The sequence below is a fragment of the Numida meleagris genome, chromosome 16 (genome assembly GCF_002078875.1).
Source record: "Numida meleagris isolate 19003 breed g44 Domestic line chromosome 16, NumMel1.0, whole genome shotgun sequence".
Classification (NCBI taxonomy): Eukaryota; Metazoa; Chordata; class Aves; order Galliformes; family Numididae; genus Numida; species Numida meleagris.
The window spans coordinates 3,851,946-3,872,135 of record NC_034424.1 but is presented as its reverse complement, the minus strand read 5'-3'; the positions used below and the strand labels follow the sequence as shown (position 1 = coordinate 3,872,135).

At 44.5% G+C, this 20,190-nt stretch overlaps 1 protein-coding gene across 1 annotated transcript in view; it reads left to right on the top strand.

Moving 5' to 3' along the window:
• BRINP1 (BMP/retinoic acid inducible neural specific 1) overlaps window positions 1-20,190 on the top strand; it is an 87,592-nt gene that overhangs the window by 20,788 nt on the left and 46,614 nt on the right. The window contains exon 2 of the mRNA XM_021414066.1: window positions 13,624-13,891. Coding sequence (XP_021269741.1) covers window positions 13,674-13,891 — 218 coding nt within the window. The 5' untranslated portion in view covers window positions 13,624-13,673. The remainder of the gene's footprint in view (window positions 1-13,623; window positions 13,892-20,190) is intronic.

Sequence of the window (20,190 nt, the reverse complement as noted above, 5' to 3'; positions counted from 1 at the left end):
TTAATAAGCATTGTCAGTCGATCCCTAAGCACTTTTTTGTGTCTGATTTTAGCGTGTGTTAAAAATAATGTCTCACATCTTCAGTGCTTATGATTGCAGTTTCCTTTGTGCTACACACAGTTAAAAACAATTCATACCTCAAATAACTTATGCTCAAAGGGTACAGAGCAGTGGGAGATAAAAGAGAAAATAAAAAGATTAGTCTGGAGTCATAGAGTACATCAGTAGTGGAAGCCTTTGGAGAAGTATATGGTCTTGACTTCCATTCCCCTGCTCTCTCACACGACTGCAGATTAATTATAAATCCCTTTCTCACCCATTAGGTTTTTCTCATACTTCTTCTTCTGCAGCGCTTTCTCATTCACACCTTCAATTCTTTGTCATTCTTTCTCTAATCCGACTTTCCTTCCTCTCCCTTTTTGCACTTTCCTCTTTTCTCCTCCTCTGTTCCTCCTGCAGAAGATGACTAATGAAGTGGCAAGTGTTAATAACGCGTCCTGTCTGGGCCTGCTGCAAGGGCTGAACAAGGAGCAGGATGGGTGAAGGAGAAGAGAAGCAAAGAAGGAGGGAAGGGACAGATGTGAACAGATTTCAGCTGAAGGTGTGTAGGAAGGTGGGCAGGGAGTGGAAGCCTTGGTTGCAGGAGGAGCACAGGATCCAAACTGAATGTCTAAGGAGGAAAGCATAAACCTGTCTGAAAGCTGGGACCTGTATCCTCAAGGGCCAAAGGTAGAGCGAAGACTTACAGAGCAGAGATATGTGGGCAAAGAGGAATGAACAGTTTCTTACTCTTTGCTGTAGCAGGAACTGAAGTCTGGATGTCTTGCATTTGATTTGCCTGGATGAGTTAGTGCACAGGGACTTCTAGTGCTCAAGTAAAATCAGATGTGAGTATGCATATTTGATCAGACAGGGGTTACGGGTGCTCTCTGCGCACTGGGCATTGCGTGCTGGCAGGGATTAGACTGCCATCTGCTTGGTACAATGCACAGTATGGGGTCAGTACCTGAATCCGGGATGCTGCTGGAACTCCTGCCAATGTCCTCAAGTTGTGCAGAATAACATTTTTGTCTCTGGAGTCTCTGTTGTGTGGTTAATGGACTGATGTGAACAGAGCACATGGATTTAGGGAGGAGAAGCATTTAAGGGCCAGACAGGAGAAAAGACTGAAGAATCCATATCTGGGCTGGTACCTACAGCTCTCTGGAGAATAGAGACCAAGCACATGGCAGCTGGTGGGGGGGGACTGTACTGATACTCTGGGAACAAAGCCTGCAATCCAGGCAGGGGAAGGGAGAAAACTGAGATGTAAATTAGGAAGACGCTTCCTTGAGCTACTTTGAGCCAAGAATATTATATCAAGAATAAAATGTCCAAGAATAGTTGGCTGTCTTTGTAAACAGTCACATTAGACATGATAGATGACTTCAGGCTTATGCCTTCACGAGCACAGTAGACTTTAAATATCCTTCTTTGGAAACTCCTTCCAAACACCTTCGATCTCACGGGATAAGCCAGCTAGCCATTCTTATTCTTGTTCTGCATTTGATTTGCCACTCATAGAAAATTATTTATCTATCTAGTTATTTATTATCTAATTCTATGGCTGCAGTTGAAGAAAATCTATTTATTCCTTTTCCACAGCAGTGTCTCTTTCTCCAGCAGCTTTTACTAGCTGGTAGGTGCCCTGGGGAATGTCGAAGCAGAATTAATTAGTCATGACCAGTGATGGAGGTGTTTTTCAGATTTGGTTTTGGCTAGCTGATTGCACAGTGTCTTCCTGGGAGTCAGGCTGTTAGAGAAACAAATGTGATGCCTGCTTCAGATCGCTGTCAGGCAGTCACTTGAGGAGGATGCAGAGTAGGGAATTCGGCTGCGTGCATGCTGGTGCAGGGGACCTGGCTCTTTCTTTGGCAGGACACTGTACTAATGAATAATAAGCTGCACTTCAACATGTCCTGTCCTGTTCCCAGCCTGCAAAGATGTGAATCTATCGGCATCCACAAGGAATCTTCTGGGTAGACCCTCATTCTAAAAGTCCCCTTTGGAACAGGAGGAGCTGTGATGACATCTGACACATGCCAAACTGAAAGTCACCCCTCCATTATGCCCATAAGTGCAGCACTGGCCAACTGCACAGGTTGTGTTGAAGCTGTAGCGTTTGTTTTACAAATAGCTCTGTAGTCTTCAGACCTTCTTCCCTCCCCTTGCAGAGACGAGAAGAGCATGTGCTATTCTTCCTGGTCAATGATTTCCTGCTGGCAATGGAGAAAGGTCAAGTGTCCATGCCAATTCTTTTCGATCTGTCAGCAGCCTTCAAATCCTCTGGCAATGAAGGGCTAATGATTTCCAGTACCTGGCTTGGATGGGCAATCTCTCCCTGCAGGAGCATTCTTCCTCTCCAAAGAGACTCTACAGTGCAGCTTGGCATCACGAAGCATTTTGCTCAAGGACTCTTCCAGGGGATAATTCAGTGCTCGGTGGTACTGTTGCTGTCAAAGGGATGGGGTTGCAATATTATGGATGTGCAGGTGACAAGGGATAAGATCACCCTTCAAGTTACTAAGTCCCAACTTTAAAATTTCTTCATCTTCTATCATCTTTTTCTGCCTCCAACTTGTTCCACTGTTGTCTAACATGGAAATAAATTGAGGCACTTAGCTTCTCCCACACCGCAGCAATGAGGCCAGGCATACAGAAGTGTCGGCTGGGAGGGAGCCATCTGTGGGGCGGGGAGGTGGGAACATCAGCCCTTAATGGAAGTCTCAGACTAGGGCAGTGCCTTGCTATTAGTAAAAAAGCTGTAATCTGTAGTGACAGACCAGCTGGAGCAACTGTAGACAACCAGGCGAATCTGCATGCAAAGGTGCACTCTGAGCAGCTGCATGGGGGGATTCAGCATTTCAATTGTGGTGCCTGGCTGTAGGGACACATCCCTTGAAGAAGGAAAGCAGGCAGAAAAGCCCCTGCTACATTAAATAAGCCTCCAAAGACAGGGGATGCTCATTCTTCTGCCTCTCGCCTCTCAGCCTGCAAGCAGCAGCTGGCGGTGCGGCCTAGCACAGGGCCTAGTACGGAGCAACGAGCCCCGCTGCCCTCCATCTCCGATCGAACCACAGCAAATGCGTAGGGGCCATCGGGGACATTTTCGTCCGTGAAATGAAGAATCAATAGAGCTGCTTCACTGCAGACTCTGCTCTGTGTGGCCATTCTCGCTTCTCTTTTGCCCTTTTTTTCAACCCGCTTCTGCTGCCTCCTGCACTGGCTTGATGGCGCAAATGCATGGGGAGCAATTCCCCTCCGCTACGCATGGAGGAGCAAAAATGGTCTCTAAAAGAGAGAAAAAAAAAAAAACAAAAACACTAACAGGTGGACATCCAAGGAGGAGGTAGAATATATCTTTTAAAAGTCCGTAAGTGGTTTAGAATCCAAAGGCCCCAGGAGGTCAGTGGTATTAAGATTTTCAAGTCCCTGATGTTCGTGAAGACATTACACACAGATTCCACCCTGGGAAAATCTGCATTTTCCTTATTTATCTATTTCTTTATTTGTTTATTAAACAAGCAGAGAAAGTTGATTTTCCTATGTGCAGAGGAGGCCTGAGCTGTGCTATGCAGTCACTGAACTGACAGAGCTGCTCGGAAAATGGACACGCTATTTCCTCAGAAAATTCGTACCTTCTGATTTCTGCTATTTGTGTTTATGTTGCTTTTGTGGATTTACTTATTTATTTATTTATTTATTTATTAAAACTCCATTTTGAATCAGAACTTTATTCTTATGAACACAAATCTCTTCGGGCAAAAAAGTAATAATAATAATTTGAGACCATCAATATCTTCTGTTTCTGCAGCATTAAAATGCTACAGGAAATATTTGGCATGGCGTAGTGTTAATAAATATTATAACTAAAACACCATCAAATACTTCATGCACTACATAATATATTTTAAACATATTAAACATATATCAACACCGTACAGAATAAGTAAAAATGTCAAAGCAAATTAATTGAAACAACATAAAAATAATGTGTTTGTCTCCTCAAAACGAAACATTTCAGTACAACAGAAATGAAGAGAGAAAATCAAAATGATTTGTTTTGACACTTTAAACATAAAAAAGTTTGTCAAAATTGACGTGTTCCCATGTAATGTTTCGATTTCAAGAGAACTACATTTTCCTGCGAAAAACTGTTCTGTCAAAATTTTTTGACCAGCTCTACTTGCAGTCTATCTAAACAGACAAGCATCACAGCCAAGACTCTCAAACGCTCCAGGTGGTCACAAGATAGATTTAGCACAGAGCAGAACAGTCTCAGAGAACGAAATAAATAACTCTCAGATAGAGGTGGCCTTACACTTGGGTACCAAACTGCTTTAATGTTTGAGATACTCAGACCTGAGTGGTTTTGGAATCTAATCCTAGTGATGACTGAGGTTCTTCAGTTTTTAGGGAAGCTGTATAACAGGATTGATGCACAGATGGAAGAGGCTATTATTTTTGATGGTCAGATGCCAGTGCAGATTCTCAATATCCTCTGGGATGTTTCAGTTCTTGGTATTGATTAGGGTCTACATACTAACAATCCTTCTGTGCTTCGTAGATTAATACTAGGAAGTATGAGATGTCTTTATTTACTATTCATCCTTCCTTCTCAGTGGAATTCCCAGAATGGGGACTTACGGAGTAGGTTGAAATGCAGCACTGGAGGTAGATTGGCTCTGGGATTCAGAACTGGTAAAAAGAGCATTGGCTAGGAATTCTCCCACCCTCATGACGCACAGTTTTTAAATCTTCTCATTATATAAAAGCAGTTTCAGGTTAATTTGTGCTTCTAATTTAATATGCTGTTCCAAATTAAGAGTTAATATGATATTTGATTATCTTTTTGCAATGAGATTCAACCTAAGGCTCATTGATTTCAATAGACCTTCCAGTAGAACCTTCAACTGCCGAGTACTGCATAGATGCATGCCTGCTGCGAGAGACCTGCATTCGAAGGATTCTGGCTTCTATTTCAGAAGCTGCTAAAAATAGAGTTATTTGGGGCTACTGCATATTTTAGCTCACATTTACAGTCTGAATTTAAACTCCTGTGTATGAATGTGCTTTTAACTTCCCCTATATGGGGAGGCAGGGCAAAAGAAGAAGCTGAACTTGAAGCCAAACCACCCCCAGAGCAGTGTCCTATGGACTAAAGGATCCTTCCTAAACCCTTATGTTGGTGAGTGAATCGTGTGGCACACCTCTCACTGGATAGTATCCATCGTGAAACTTCTGGGGTTTCAAGCTCACTTCAGCAGCCATTTATCTTAACCCTGGTTCCAGATACAGCTGTTCCCCCTCAAATGCCCATGCTATGCCAGCCCTGTGAGGTCTCAGCCTGGCAAGATTCCTGCACAAGGGTATCCATTGTTGGCTGCAGAACTGATGTGGTTAAATTCATGGAGAATTTATGGCCACACCAAATTCTTCATTCACTCAGTGTGATAACAGAGGTAGATCTGCCTCTGGCCAGAATTTGCAGCCAACAGCTTGGGGTCCCTTTATCCTCCCATTTTCAGCTGCCCCTGGTTCCCTTGGCATCATCCACTAGGAGCGGTGGCAGAACCTGGTGCCCATAGGAAGCACTGAGCTAAATGGGGCTTTTCATCCTGGCAGGCAGGGCTGTGGTTATCCCAGCAGCAGGAGCTGTACCAGGAGAAGCCATGGCTCGTGTTCCACCAGCCAAAAAACAAGAAGATATAAAAGTTGCAAGGATCATTAGGTAACCCCAGCTTCCTAGCATACCAAAATAGGCACTGTTTGCTTGCAATTCCAAGGGTTCGCTCTATGTGGCTGTGGTGGCATGGTGCCTGACCAGGAATGAACTTCAGAACAACAGAAATATTGCAAAGAATGTCAGGTGTGGGATAACAGCTGGCCTTTTGGATTGAACATTTTATTTTTCACTCTTCGGGGCAGTTTTGGCATTGATTTTTTTCCTTCAGGCTCTCTGCTTACAGGTCCAAATTGTTGCAATGAATATATTAGAAATGAAAGGCTAGCACGCAGAATGTAGTAGGCATGAAGGAAAGAATCCGAATTTCTGGACCTCTTGGAATTCTCAGCTTTAATGATAGGGAACAGTAAAAATTCTGTTTAGTTTATTATGTAGTGTTTTCAGGTGTTTCTACAAATTTTTATTCCAAAATGCAACAGAAGTAGTACTTGAATTTGGACGTTTCCTTTGTGCATAAATTACAAAATTTATTTTTGTTCAGTCACAGCATACTGTTTAAGAAAACACTTCATTTTGATTTTTTGATATATATTATTCAACATGTAATGAAAAACAAAACACAATCTTGAACCAATCCTTTCCAAATAGAAAACTCAACACATTCTGTTCCAAAGAAAAGCTGACTTTATCAAAATGCTTTTTTTTTCCCCTTAAATCAACAAATTTCTACAAAGTGTTTTGCCTCTGATGAATTGGCATTTTTCTGACATAAAAATGAGCAATCCAAAAAAATTCTGAGCAGCTCTGTGGAAAGTCTTAGCTAATTCTGGAACAGTAGCATGAAGGTGCGTAGGAAGGATACTGCAAGGAGACGTAGTGTCGAGCTGAGACTTAAAAGATTTGGGTTGAGTTCCTGGAGCACTTATGAAATGATCTGGGGCAAGCCATTAATCTACCCCGTGTCTCAATTCCCATTCTGCAGAATGGGAAAAACAGCATTTCCCAATCTCCTCAAGCTACTGCAAGGATAGAAACCTATTAACACTTATGAGATTGCTGGACTTTGATATAAGGTATATAAATACTGAGGAAGACAGAAAGCAGAGCTGCATTTTTGTGTAACTTAGAATGAAATTATGGGGAAGTGGACTAGCTTGGACAATAATTTAATAATAGTAGAAATAATTTCAAGTTCGGGGCAGTGTTTAATAGAAATCACTGCTCACCACCCACCATATTTTTTTCCTAATAAGCAGCTCAGAAAAGTGCGATCTATCATTATTATTATCATCTATATTCATTCTATCTCTGCCACTTCACAAATGAGAGGAGTTCCTCACAAACATCTACAAAGCTAGCTCATTATCCAGCCTCCCTATTTATAACTCTCATTTATGACAATAGCTATCAAAATCTTGCCAACAGTAGGGCTGCTGGTGTGCTGACACCACTGCTCCGCAGCACGCTGAGCGGTATTATCTCACTGTTCCCTTGCGTTTCCCCATCTGTCCCTGGCCATCTGGTGTCCTTGGTCTTCTAATTAGATTGTAAGCTTTTTGGGGCATGGACCGCCTTCCTGGTTGCACAGCACCTATCATGATATTGTTCCAGTTCCAGATTCAGCAGGACTGTCTTCAGAATGGGATTCTTCCTTCCATCTCAGTGTGTGCATGCAGAAGATAGTATCCAGCACCACCTGATGTTGTGACTTCGGGGAGGTTGCACCCACGGCACTCTGGTTTTAAGTTGCCCCTGAACCTCAACATAATAACATTAGTAGTTTATAATTAGCTGGAGTACAGGGACAAATGAACTGAAATAAGGTACCTAGTTGTTACCAGTGTGATTCTCAGCTTGTTCTAAGCAGGGAGCAATTAGTGGCTTTGCACAAAAGCTGCTTCCTTTAGACTGCTGGTTGAACTGCATTAATAAAGAAGGATACATAGGGTGATCTTGGTTCACTGAGTATTCTGACAAGTTGTAAGCCAAGTGTTGACAAACTGAAAAGCAAAAGACCTTTCTTCCTCTAAGTCATTTGGGGTCAAAAGAAATATTTTTCTAACTGTTCTCTCTTAAGAGTCTGGAAGGACAAATCAAAAGGGGAAAAACTATCCCTGGTAGTTTCAAACGGAAATTTGGAAATGTGTCCCCTTGGTGCTCTCAAAACCAAAACTGACTTTGCCCAATCATTATTTTTTTTCAGCACGAACAATTTGCCAAAACAGAAGTGCATTTTTCAACTGTGCAGTTATTGTTTGAGAAGAATTTCTCATCACCCCTCTTGTCATCCCTCACCCCTAAATTTCCCAGCTGATGAATGTCCCCCAGGTCTAACTGCTCAAACATACTTCAAACTAAAACGGGTAAAGAATAAGTGAAAATTTAGGCACTGATCAGAAAGTCAGAGCAGCCACTGGCTTGCAGCTCCACCGCTGACTCCAGTTGGATATCAGCCATTGCAGTTTGAGCTACAATATCTCGAGGGATAAATGGCCAAATTCTGTGTTCCCAGGGCTCAGACTTATCCTCAGAACTTTGTATGACTTAACAAACCCTGACAGATTGGCGTTCCCATCCCTTTCTGTCCATGTTCCCTGTTTTCCCCTGGTCCTGACACACAAGAAATGTCCTCAGCTTGGTTGGATTGCTGGCCAGTGTTTCCAGAGGAGAGTTAATGCTGCCTCGTGGGTAGTAACTACCTTCCAGCAATTTCATCTCTGAGTTACATACAGGATACGTATCTTGTTGCTCCATTTGCAACCAGTGATCTACCAGGAGCTAAACCCTAAAGATGACGAGCAGTAGGTATCTGTCTAGCAAGAGAGTGTGCAAGTTACCTTAAAGCAGGAATTGCTGAATAAAACCTAGAAGATCTCCATACTTAAAATTAAGTGTACACTTAAGCTGTTTGCTGAAATGAGGTCAGATGTTCCTCACTTTGCAGGGTCGAGCTCTAAACTAACATAAGCTGTTTCATCTCTCCCTTGACGCTTCAGCCTTTTACTAATTTATCAGCATCCTAAAGCAGTGTGTGAAGTTGCTGCAGAACAGAAGTGTTTCAGATACAAATAGCAATTGTTAGCCTCTTCCCTCTGGTAAATGGCAGCAGGCAGAAACCTCTCTCAACCTGCCAGGAACGAAATGTGGGACACGGGAATGAATTATTGGTGCATGAAGCTTAAAGAGATAGGGAACTTATTTCTTCGCTACAAATAATGTGCTCAGTAATTTCCTGAGTCTGCATTTCTGATGGAAATAGTTTACAGCGATGGGCATGAGAAAACAGAAGGGGTGTGTGCAAGATCAGTTTGACTCTAATAGAAGGGATAAGTGAAAGGTACAGAGGTTAGAAGAAAGGTGGAGAATCCCAGGAGGCAGAGGAAAAGAGGAGTGTTCAGAACAGGCAATGAACAGTCAGTTCCTGCACTATACTTCCCGATAAGAAAAAGATCTTGCAGAATCATTTTGTGCAAAATCTATCATTCTGAGCTATCTCACTGTAGAAAAATTACCTTTTAAGTGGCTAAGTAGACACTCAGCTTTATTCCTTTCTTCTTATTTCAAGAAACAATGGGAGTAACAGCACTTGCCTGCCTTACTAGAGTGCTGAGAGCTTTAATTAATGTCTCTAATTCAATTTGAACTCCTTGGATAAAAGGCACTGCCTTGTGACAGCAAAGGTATCGCCCAAAATAGAATATAATTAACACATAGATATCAATCACAATGAAATTAAGTGTACATTCAAATACAACTTGCACTTTACAGAAAGCACCTGCCTATTTTTCCTCCAAGAATCCTGAAGACTCATAAGACAAGGAACATTTAATGTTCCAGGCTGAATTCGGATTATAAGGCTATCTTTATCTGCCTAATTAAGAGGGTTTGCAACATTGGCACTGACAGATACGCCTTCATGATGGACAGTGCTGGAAAATGACCATAAAATGACTTGGAATCAGTACTTCTCACATCTCCTATCCAGCACTTATTTACTGTGAACTTTAGTCTATGTCCTGGCTCACTGACTGATCATGTTTATTAACAGATGTGATAATCACATCGTTTAGTTCACTGAGATGAACCAGAAGAACCCAGATCACTGCGGTACTGTGTAATGCTCCAGTGTGGGAATGAGCTCTGTAGCTTGGATTTTTCTAACTGCTGCACTGCAAAACTTGCTGATGCCTTGGGGTGGTTGCTTCTTGTTGCTTTTAGGAGATGAACACCTAATGCACCATGTGTGCAGCAGGACTGCGTTTTCCTAAGCGCTACACTCAGATGATGGCCTCTCCAACTAGCTTGCAAATCTGTCAAACAAATAATACTGTATGTCTGAACTGATAATTGGAAAGAGAGGCAAAAAAACAACAACAAAAATAGCATTTAAGGGCATTGCCCAAAATCACTGAGGATGTCTTGGGCAGATTTGAAAAGAATGCTGGATTCGTGGATCAAAATCCACCTCCACCAAGACTGTCCTTTAATACAGAGATTGCTTCTGTGCCAGATTTAGCTTTCAGTTAGTCTTGGGCCTCCTACCCAAAGGCTACATACTTGGAGACATCTCTCCTTCCTTTTCTTCCCCATGTGCCCATGTGCCTTGCACAATCCTCAGAACTTATCTTGTATCTGCGGAGCCTCATAGCACCACATAACAAATTAATTTCTGATTCAAACTTGTTAGGAGTTAGACTGAATAGACCTCACATTATTGCCTTAGACTCAGAATAATCCCTCTTCAGTAAGCGTTAGAGCTTCCACAGGGACCAGCCCCATGGTGTGTATTAATATTTAACGTGAAACAACATCTCTACAGCAGCTACAGGGGGGAAAAAGATACTACTAAAAAATTAAAGTTGGTTTTGTGGTAGTCATCTAGACCCAGTTGTGCTCTACCATCCTCACTGCCTCGGGCACCATTGCCTGCTCTCAGCACTGATACCTCCAGCCAGCTTCCAGACGGTGAGGAGGCCACTTCTTGGGATCTCAAGGCAAGTGCTCATCACGTTTGAAGCCTCGGTTAAGCCATCGCAATGCCACTCATCCTGACTCTTAACTTTAACCTAAAAGGAAAAGAAGAAAGGATGACGAAGAGGTGTGTGGGGGAAATTAATGAATATTGCCTGCCTCTCGTAAGCTGAAATTTCCCCAGTGTATGCTGCTTGTGGATGGGAGGACACAGTGGGATTTCTCTGAAACCCACTACATTTGATTCTTCTCCTGTTTCAGTTTGTGCGTGTACTGTGCTGGGAACTGGAGGTAGGCTGTCACTCCACTTTGGTATGTAAGAGCTCCCTTCCTCTCTGCAATAGAAATTCAATAGGAAGTAAAATGTTTAAAGGAAAACTGATCCATGCTGGCTGATGGAGGAAGTAGTTACAGAAGAGTTTAATGAACAGACAAGCAAGTGAGTTTGGACGATGTGTACAGATTGTTATCAGCAGCAAATCTACATACACCTCTAATGGCAAATACGCTGAGCTTGCAGCTGCTTACTGCGATGGCAGAGTGCTGTGGGTGAGCAAAGAGTAGTGGGGCAGACAGACTAGAGAAACAAACCCCTGAAATGGAATTTGGAAGTGCCCAGCATGGGATGGAGGTGGGATCATTTCCAAGTAACCACTTTGTGTTCATGCCCGGTGTGAGTGGAAGCAGATATGTACCATGTCCCACTGGAAGAACGCTATGTTCTCCTCAGCGTGGGGCTAGAAAGCCCGGTTTTGTAAGGTAAAGTAGAACCACTCCTTTCTGAGAGGTGATGGGCTAAAGCACTGAGATGTGTCCTGTTTATGGCAGAAATGGGAGGCAGCGGTGAGGGCTAATATTAAAAATGTCTCCAGAAGGGGAACAGCCTCTTCAGTCATGAGCTACAGGTACCGTTACGTTTAATAACAGTAATATTCTATCTGCAATTGGAAAGAAGTTTATGCGTGCCCAACAGAAAAAAAGCGAGCATTCGTTGTCTTTCCCATAGTTAATTTTTTTCACTTCTTCATGCAGTGCAACAGCTGATTGTCGTTTTTAACCAGACTTACACAACTCCGTTTTGTCAAGTGCTGTTGAGCTCACTGCAGCTCGGCGAGCACATGCTGTGCACACGTGCAGACTCCCACGCGCTTGGTGCACACATACTCTAGTCTCTCATGCTCCCCATCACACTCGTAGGTTCGATACGCCTGTGCAGAGACATGTGCTCACTGCCATGGGCTGCAGCATTGCTTTGGTCCCAGTGAAAGCTCCTGGAGCAGAGGAGATGACCACATCAACTGCAGAGATGGTGCCCTCTGGTCTATATAACGATGCTTGCAGCAGTAGAGTTCTTGTGTCCACATGCAAAACTGCAAATTTGTATTTGTCCAGGCTCTCTGTGCTATATTCTGCAGAAGTGCATGGCTACTGGCTGTTCTGAGGACATTGTTTGGCTAGGTTGGCACGCCCAGTGAGGGGCACACAGCTTCAAGACCACTCTGCCTGCCTGGGCATCCCCACCATGCTGCCACATCCCTGCAAGGATGGAGCTCAGCAGGTTGGGCAGATGGACAGGGGCTGGGCAGCAGGAGGAACATGCCCTGTGCATGGAGAGGAGCAGAGCAGCCTCACCAGCACCCTGCAATGTGGATGTTCTGCTCCAATGAGCTGGGGAGCACAACCCTGCACATGGGGCTGCTGCTGTACTGCATTCCCTTGCATGCAGCAAGCCGCAGGGGAGGGGCTGCTGCCAGGCATGGGTGCTGACAAACCAAGCTGCTCCCTTTGCACTGATGGAGCACATGGCTCCATTTGGAGAGGGGCATGGTGCCAGCAGCATTACTGCGGAGGTGGATGAGCTAACAGCTAAAATGCTGGAAATGGGATTGAGGAGTCGAGGGCTCTCTTCCAGCTGTATCCATAGCTTGCTGCGTAACCTTTGGCAAGGTGTTTCACCCCTCTGTTTCCCTTCCCACTCATCGTATGTCTTGTCTATTCAGACGCTGAACACATCGGGGCGGGGAGCTGGGCTGCCTGCAGCCATGATTCACACAGGAGGGATAGCGTGCTCCGCACCAGGTGCTACAGAGCATCCCCTTCAGCTCCCTAGTAAAATATGTTAAATATGCATGTTCAGCATGTCGCCCCACAGAGCCTTGATCTTGAGAAGAGCCTTGAGGTCCTACAGGGATCCAAATAGCAGCAGCCCCTATCCCCCGCCTCCAAACACAAACCTCCCTGGCACCCAGGCAGCCAAGCAGGTTGGGGTGATTTTTTAGCTTTCAAAATTTGGCAGGATTCCATAGTTCTGTGTGTGTGTGTGTGTGTCTGTCTGTCTGTGTCTGCGTCTGCATGCGCTCGTCGCTGAAATCTGGGTAATTATTTTGTTTTATTTCTTTTTTGGCAACACTTTAAAGTAAGAGCTGGGTCTTTATAGATTGCTCAGGTTGCACGGAGTATGGATTACAGATCGTCAGAGAGACATGAAAGCAGAAGACACGTTTCTCTGGCACAGCATTAAAGGGACAATAACCGGGTAATTGTAGCCCGGGGTGCGGCCACCTTCTGCGCCCAGCCCTCGCTCATCTCTGTGGCATTGTGGAGAATTTCACGAGGGGAATGATGGAAAAGCTGGGGTGAGGATGTCTCAGGTCAGGACCTGGTTATTTCAAAGGTGGTATGTGCTCAGGAGGTTAAAGGCGCCACTTAGATACATGAATAAAACACTGCCAAATACTTCAAGCAGTAACACACAGGCAGACTGAAGGCTTTTAAAATGTGATTTTTCATGTCTGTTTTCACCCTGAGAGATGATTGTCAAAGGATCAAAGCGATTCCCATTTTTAAACTCTCTCTTTCTCTCCCTTCTCCCTCCCCTCCATTTCTCTCTCTCTTTCCTTCCTCCTCTTCCCTCTCTTTTTCAACAGGACTCCACAGAATGGAGCAAGAATGAGAGGAAAAAGGCAGACAGAAAAGCATGAACTGGAGGCTTGTTGAGTTCCTCTACCTCCTGTTTATATGGGACCATATACTAGTACAGCCCTCCCACCAGGACCCAGCTGCCACCAACCAACATGTCTCCAAGGAGTTTGATTGGCTTATTTCAGACAGGGGGCCTTTCCACCACTCGCGGAGCTACTTATCCTTTGTGGAAAGACATCGTCAAGGATTTACAACCAGATATAAAATATACAGGTATGTCGGTTTCCTACAGCACCTGTAACTTGGATGAGTTGTTAGATGGTGGGCACGCAGCCAGTTCCCCTGAGATCAAGGCTTGTTGTCAATGGAGGGATGCGTCACTGTGTGCATTCCACCTGAAAGTGCTTCTTTGGTTCCCCACAGTCCTCTGCTGGCAATGCAGATTGCTTCAGAGACTTGGCTGTAATGCTATCATGTAGTTTGAGAGCTTCAACTTGTGCACTTCATTGGTGGGACAGATCCATTCACAGGCTCACAAGCACGTTTCTCAAATCAGTGCCACAAGTAGCAGACCAAGTTTCAGTACCAAATTCATGCATGTGCACTGCCAACAGCATAAGTTTCACATGGGTGAGAACACCCATAAAGATGCACAGATGCATGTGCCTTAGCTGTCTGCTGCCTACTGCAGCCCTTTGCAGATGATCCCTGTGCATGGGTTGGACTTGTCCCCAGAATCATGAGCTTGGTTTGAAAGTCATTCAATTAAAAAACTACAGCAAATAAGCAGAATTTGGATTTCCCTTCGCCTTCTAGGTTTTGAAGCCTTTGTTGTTGCCTGTTTCAAGTGCTTCTTGGCAGCTGTGATATTTAGAAATATACTTATCTTTTTGCTATTTGAATATGAAAAGCTGGAGTGCTCATGTGAGCCTCCTATTACAGCAGCAGGCACTTTGGAAGGAAGGGGAATAAGCCAGCAAGTATCATGAGATTTGGGCTAAAACCCAGAGAGACTGCAAAACTCTCATAGACATGTGCACATTTACATAATTATATAGTCCTGTTGTGTTTCAGAAAGACACTTGCAAACATATCAACGCAAACTAGTAGGTGGGAAAGCGTTGGTGAATAGCCTACTGGCAGCGTGCACGCAGATGCACACACAGACTACCAGGGTCAGGAGGAGCAGAAAACCAAGTGCATGTGGTAGCATTCTCCCATGGGCAGAAAGCCAGGAGCATTTGCAGAGTAATAGCAACATATGAGACATCATCTATGTGTGGGGAAGAAAAATGAGTTCTGCCTGTCCCATGGCCTCCAGCGAGTGCAACATCCCCTCCCTTTGCGGCAGCCCACAGAGCAAGGGCAGGTTAGCATGGGTCAAAGATACTGTTGTGGCTTGTCGTCTTCATTCAAAACAGCCTGGGGGATGTCAGCCCCAAAAAGTAGAAATTATGTTGCCACGCTTCCTTTAAGGACACCTCACAGGCTTTGCTTGCACAGAGGAGCAGAGAATACATGCCTCTTTCACAAAGGCTTTCCTAGCTGTGCATAACCCCAGCTCCCCTCCTCCCCTGCCTGACTGCTTGCACCCTGCTCGAGGCTGCGCATCCCTGCCCCATGCAGTGCTTCTGGAAGTGGCTCTGCCCTTTGCAAAAGAGCTATTCAGCCCTCAGTGCCACCGCAGCAGTCTACAGGAGCTGTAGTAGGAGGGAAATGCCTGCAATGTATGTGTTCAGACGCATCCAGGAACTGTCAGTGTGGGTCAGGGCAGAGATCCATCAAGCCTAGGATCCTGTCTCTGAGAATCATGGAGAAACGGGGCTGGAAGGACCTTGAGAGGTCATTTAATCCATGCCTCTCCCCCAAGGCAGACTCAGCCATACCTGTGTTGCGTCTGACAAAGGTTTGTGGCAATCTCTCATGAAAGGTTTCCCGTGAAGGAGAATTCACACCCCGAGCAGGCAGCCTGTGCCGCTGCTTTCCTGTCCCCGTCTTCATAAAGGAGCAAAAATGTTGCTCAAATTTCATGTGAAGCCTGTGATTTCTGGCTTGTGAGGAGAAAATTCCCCTTTGGTTTATAGGAGACTGCAAAGGGTTTGAAGGTCTGTTTCAGTTCAGGGTGAACTTTATACATGGGAAGTGGAATAGGGGCTGCACTTCTCCCTTTCTGCTGGATATTGCATAGGGAGGACACAATGTCCTACCTCTTCAAAAGAGGGAGAAAATCCAGGGATGCATTTCTTGACCACATATCATGACTGGGAGGTGTGTGCTTGGTAACACAATCTGGGCATGCATTTGGACCCACTGCAGTCAGCAGGAGTAGGAGTCAGCAGAGCAATGGAGGCATTAGGTAAAGTTTTGGAGGGTTGTTTGTTTTTCATATCTGGCCCAGCTTGCAGGACAGGTCACTTGGCAAGCGGGCTCATGCGTTTTTAAAGCAGTATCAGCATCAGGCTAGCTCTGGTGAACGAGTGGAGCCACTTCCAGTGTTTCACAGCTGGACTCTGAGCACACACACTCCAGAACGTGTCATCGTACTAAGACCCACAGGGGGAAAATCTCATTTTGCAGGCTCCTTAAATTGACTTCAAGAATCTGTGAAGCTGTTGGGATTTTGTCAACTGTTTAATTCCAACATAGAGGCCTTTTTCCTCCCAAATGATGTCTCTCAATTGCTCTTTGCACTAGACTAGCCCAAGGGAGGCACATATTCTGCATTAAGCATAGCACTCCTTTCTGTAGGATAGCAGCTGATTTGGAGCATGGGAATTTTTCTACGTTGTGTTCTCTTTCAGAGCTTCTTTTCTCCCAGACTTTTTGCTTGTTTCTTTGGCTGTTTTTCCCCTCAATCCAACAGTTCCATCTGCCAACTGTAGTTAAATGAGGGTTGACCTGACCACCACTCTTCTCCAACGGTCACTAGTGGCAGATCTCAAACCAGTCGCAATGACCAAGGGTTTGGAGTGAAATCAGACAAGGGGACCTCACCCATCTCTAATTGAAACACTGTCACTTGTTGAATGGTGATTTTCCCAGTGTCTTGCTGTGTAGGAGCATGGACACACTGTATTAGGACCGTGTCGTTTACACTGGAAACCCACAGGGAGGAAGCCACTGTCAGTGTCACAGAGCAGTGTAAGGCAGTGGGAAGCACCTTCCAACTTTTACAGGTGACTTTAAATAAGAAAGCAACATCAGACTAAAAACTGCAGCACTCCTCTCCTTCCATCGCAGGTGATGTCCACATGTCTGTCAACAGCAAGGAAGAGCCCGTTTGGGTTAGCAAGGCTAACACTGCATGAGCAAAATTGCTGTACAGCAGTGTATTTTCTTCATAGATCTGCATCCAGATCTACCATCTAGCCCCAAAGCAGCTCCCTGTTACAGTCTCCACTTACTGATGCCCTCAGTCAAGGTTTGCACCTTGCATGCTTTATCAGGAGGAAGGCAAGTATAGGAGGAGGGTGTTTTATATTGAATCATGGACAGTAGGGGTAGATACAATTGCATTAAGGAGGCACATTAATCAGCATCGATTCACACTAATAAGGCTGGTTTAGGGGGGCCTCTGGCAGGAAAATGCTGCTTTGATCATTATCTGTGCACTCTGATGCTAATGCAGATAGGGTGGCAGATGCTGAGAGTGGTTTGTGGGATGTCTGAATATTCATTATCACCATCCTTGTTGTTGTTCCTAGTCATGAGAGCCTTGGGTGCTAGATAATACGCAAGGGCTGGAAAGTAGATGAAGCTCAGCTTGGTTTGACTTTGGTGCTAGGGCACTGCTTGGACCAGAAAGCATTCCTGTTACCACAGGAGCAGGGCAGGATGAGCTTTGCTTTAAGCATGAGGTTGGACTGGGGACTCCAAGGGTCCCGTCTCACTGACTTCTCTGTGGTTTCCCCAGTTCTGTAATTCAGAGTGGGTGCTAAACTGCGTGCTTATAAGGGGATGTGCAGTACTGAGTGCAGCTTTGGCCATGCTGGAGATTTTTATTTAGTCCTAGAAAACCCACACATCTGAGCAGCCACATGGCTCTCTAATTCCCTCAACAAAGAGGAGGAGAATTATCATGAAGTGAGGATCTTTACTGTGCACGTAGCACAGGCTACAGTTGACTTAGAAATGCAGATGCTTTTCTGCTGTTTAAGTTTAAATTGTGAGAAAAATAGAGGGGAGGGGGGGAAGGAAATTTGATGTCACAAAACTTTCCGAATTTTATAGCACCACAGATGAAAAACGTTGAGCCTGGTTCTCTGTGAAATGAATACGTGAATTTGTTGACTTCCATTTTTGTTGCTGGGGAATCTGCTGTAGCACAGCCAGCACTGCCACTGCCCCCAGCCCCACACAGCAGCACGGGGCTGGGCTGCTGCACGTCCTGCTGGTCCGGCTGGATGTGTGTGGCCTGTTCTTATTCCTAGATGAGAGGAGAATCCTATGTTCAGGCCCTGGACGTGCACAATCTGACTAAGTGAACGTGAGCTTTTCATGACTGCTTTCAGTAGCTCCTAGTACAGGAATTTTGGCTTCTCTGGCCAGACCTTCTGGGCAGGTTTCATGCAAAGCTGTGATTTCCACAGCTGAGGGACTGATCTGGCAGAAAACTAAGCTTTCAGGAAACAAACAAACAAACAGACAAAGTCAGTTTTCAGCCAGATCACTTTTCCATTCTCATTCATTGTGTACCCAGGGACTATTAAAGGGATGGGGCTATGGGGATGGAGGCAGAAGGGGCCTGATGAGACTGCTGTTTTCAGCAACAATGTGGATTAGAGTTGTACTAAAGTAGTTGTGAAATGGCATCCTAAGTTTGGGCAGAGACAAGCCCTATTAGAGTTGCTTGCACCATTGTTTCAGTCCGTTTTGCTTCAGTCCATTCTTTTTCTTCCATCTCTCCACTCCTCATTGACTCCTTGTGCTGTTTCTCTGTTGGATTGAATTTAATCTGCTGGTCACTAGAGATGTACAAATAATTGATTTTGTGGTTCACTGGTTGTAGAGAAGAAAAATAACATTAAAAATGGGCCGATCTGAAACCGATGTTTGTTCAGATTTTCAGTAAAATGAAAAAATCAAAACATTTCATTTTAGGCTCAGTGGTACGTTTAAGCTTTGCTGTTTGCTTTATTTATCTTTTAATCCAGTGAAAAACAGTATTTTTTTTTTCCAATTCTTAAAGCATAACAGTTCACCTCCCAGCACAAAGCCAACCACTGCCACTTAAGAAATGTCAAAAGGGAAACACCTTGATTCGGAGTGCATTTTGTTGAGCTGTCTGCTTTTCAGCGTGCTCATTTAATTCATGTTGAATTTGCAAGTGGTCGTTAAGTCCTTGAAACTATCAATGAGGAAAAAAAAACAACACCGAGGCAGTCTGACTGTCTTTATTGTTCTTTGTGAGACCGTGAGTCTGACAGTTCCCCAGGGTTCAGCTTTGTCTTCCCTAGGGTTCAGCTTTTGGCATCCTAAGGTAAAGAAACACACAAACATACATGCATACGAAAAGATATGTATATATATATGCATTTTTTTCCCCCAGCACTGCTCAGCAAGGGAGGCACAGCCAAGACACAGCAGTAGAATGACAGCTTAACTACAGGAAGGCTCAAATTTGTACAAAACTCAGCTAGATGCTGAGACCCAAGTGCTATGGACTGAGACGAGGCATCCAGCTTGGGTGCAGTCACAGTTCCTCTCTTCCCACACATAACCTGGCAAGCTTTCAGTCCTGTTGCAGTTGTTTGGATGCCTGCAGCATCCCAAAAAGCACCGTGAAGGTTCTTCTCAAACAGCATTAAGGTGATGCTCCGCGCTGGTACATATTGATAGGCACCGTTAGGCTTTTTAATCTTTGCTTTGGCTTTTTTAGTCATGCTGAAGTTCTGCTGACAAGGTTTTCCTATTAGTTTTTTATGCTATCTGTTTAAAGGGGACATCAACTTTTATGTTTTCCAGTCAGAGGCGAGGTCTTTTTTTTTCTGGAGAAGCAATGCAGCAATTGAAGGACAGAGGGAGCTGAGATGAAAGGAGGCTCTTGCCTCTGTGTGGAATGAGCAATGGGAATCTGTACTGCGTTGCATGGCAAAAAATACAAAATCTCCATAGTTTACATTATGCATGTAAACGAGTGATGTACATTGGTTTGTAATCAGCAAATGCCTTGTAAATAAATGTGTGTAAACCAAAAAATTTAAATCTATTTCCATAGTGCATGTAAACAATGAAGCCTTCCAGTGTTCTCTTCAATGTAAATGTTAATCCGAAAATGACATTACTGCAAGTTGATGCAACTTTACAAGAGAGCCACGATTTACATTCCTGTCTCACCGGCTCTAATACAGCAGCTTGGCAGACGTCAGCCCTTTGGAGCTGGGGGTAAACCTGCCCATCCCATCTCACAGCATCTCCTTTTAGCCACAGCCTTCATCCTTGATGCAGTTCAGGGACACGCGTTGTTGCGTTCCCTGCATAATATGCCTCCCTGCGAGTGGAAAGCTTTTCATATATTTGCATAAGAAGGAGAGAGGCAGGAGGAGGGTGGCAGGGAATGGCTTGGGCTGAGC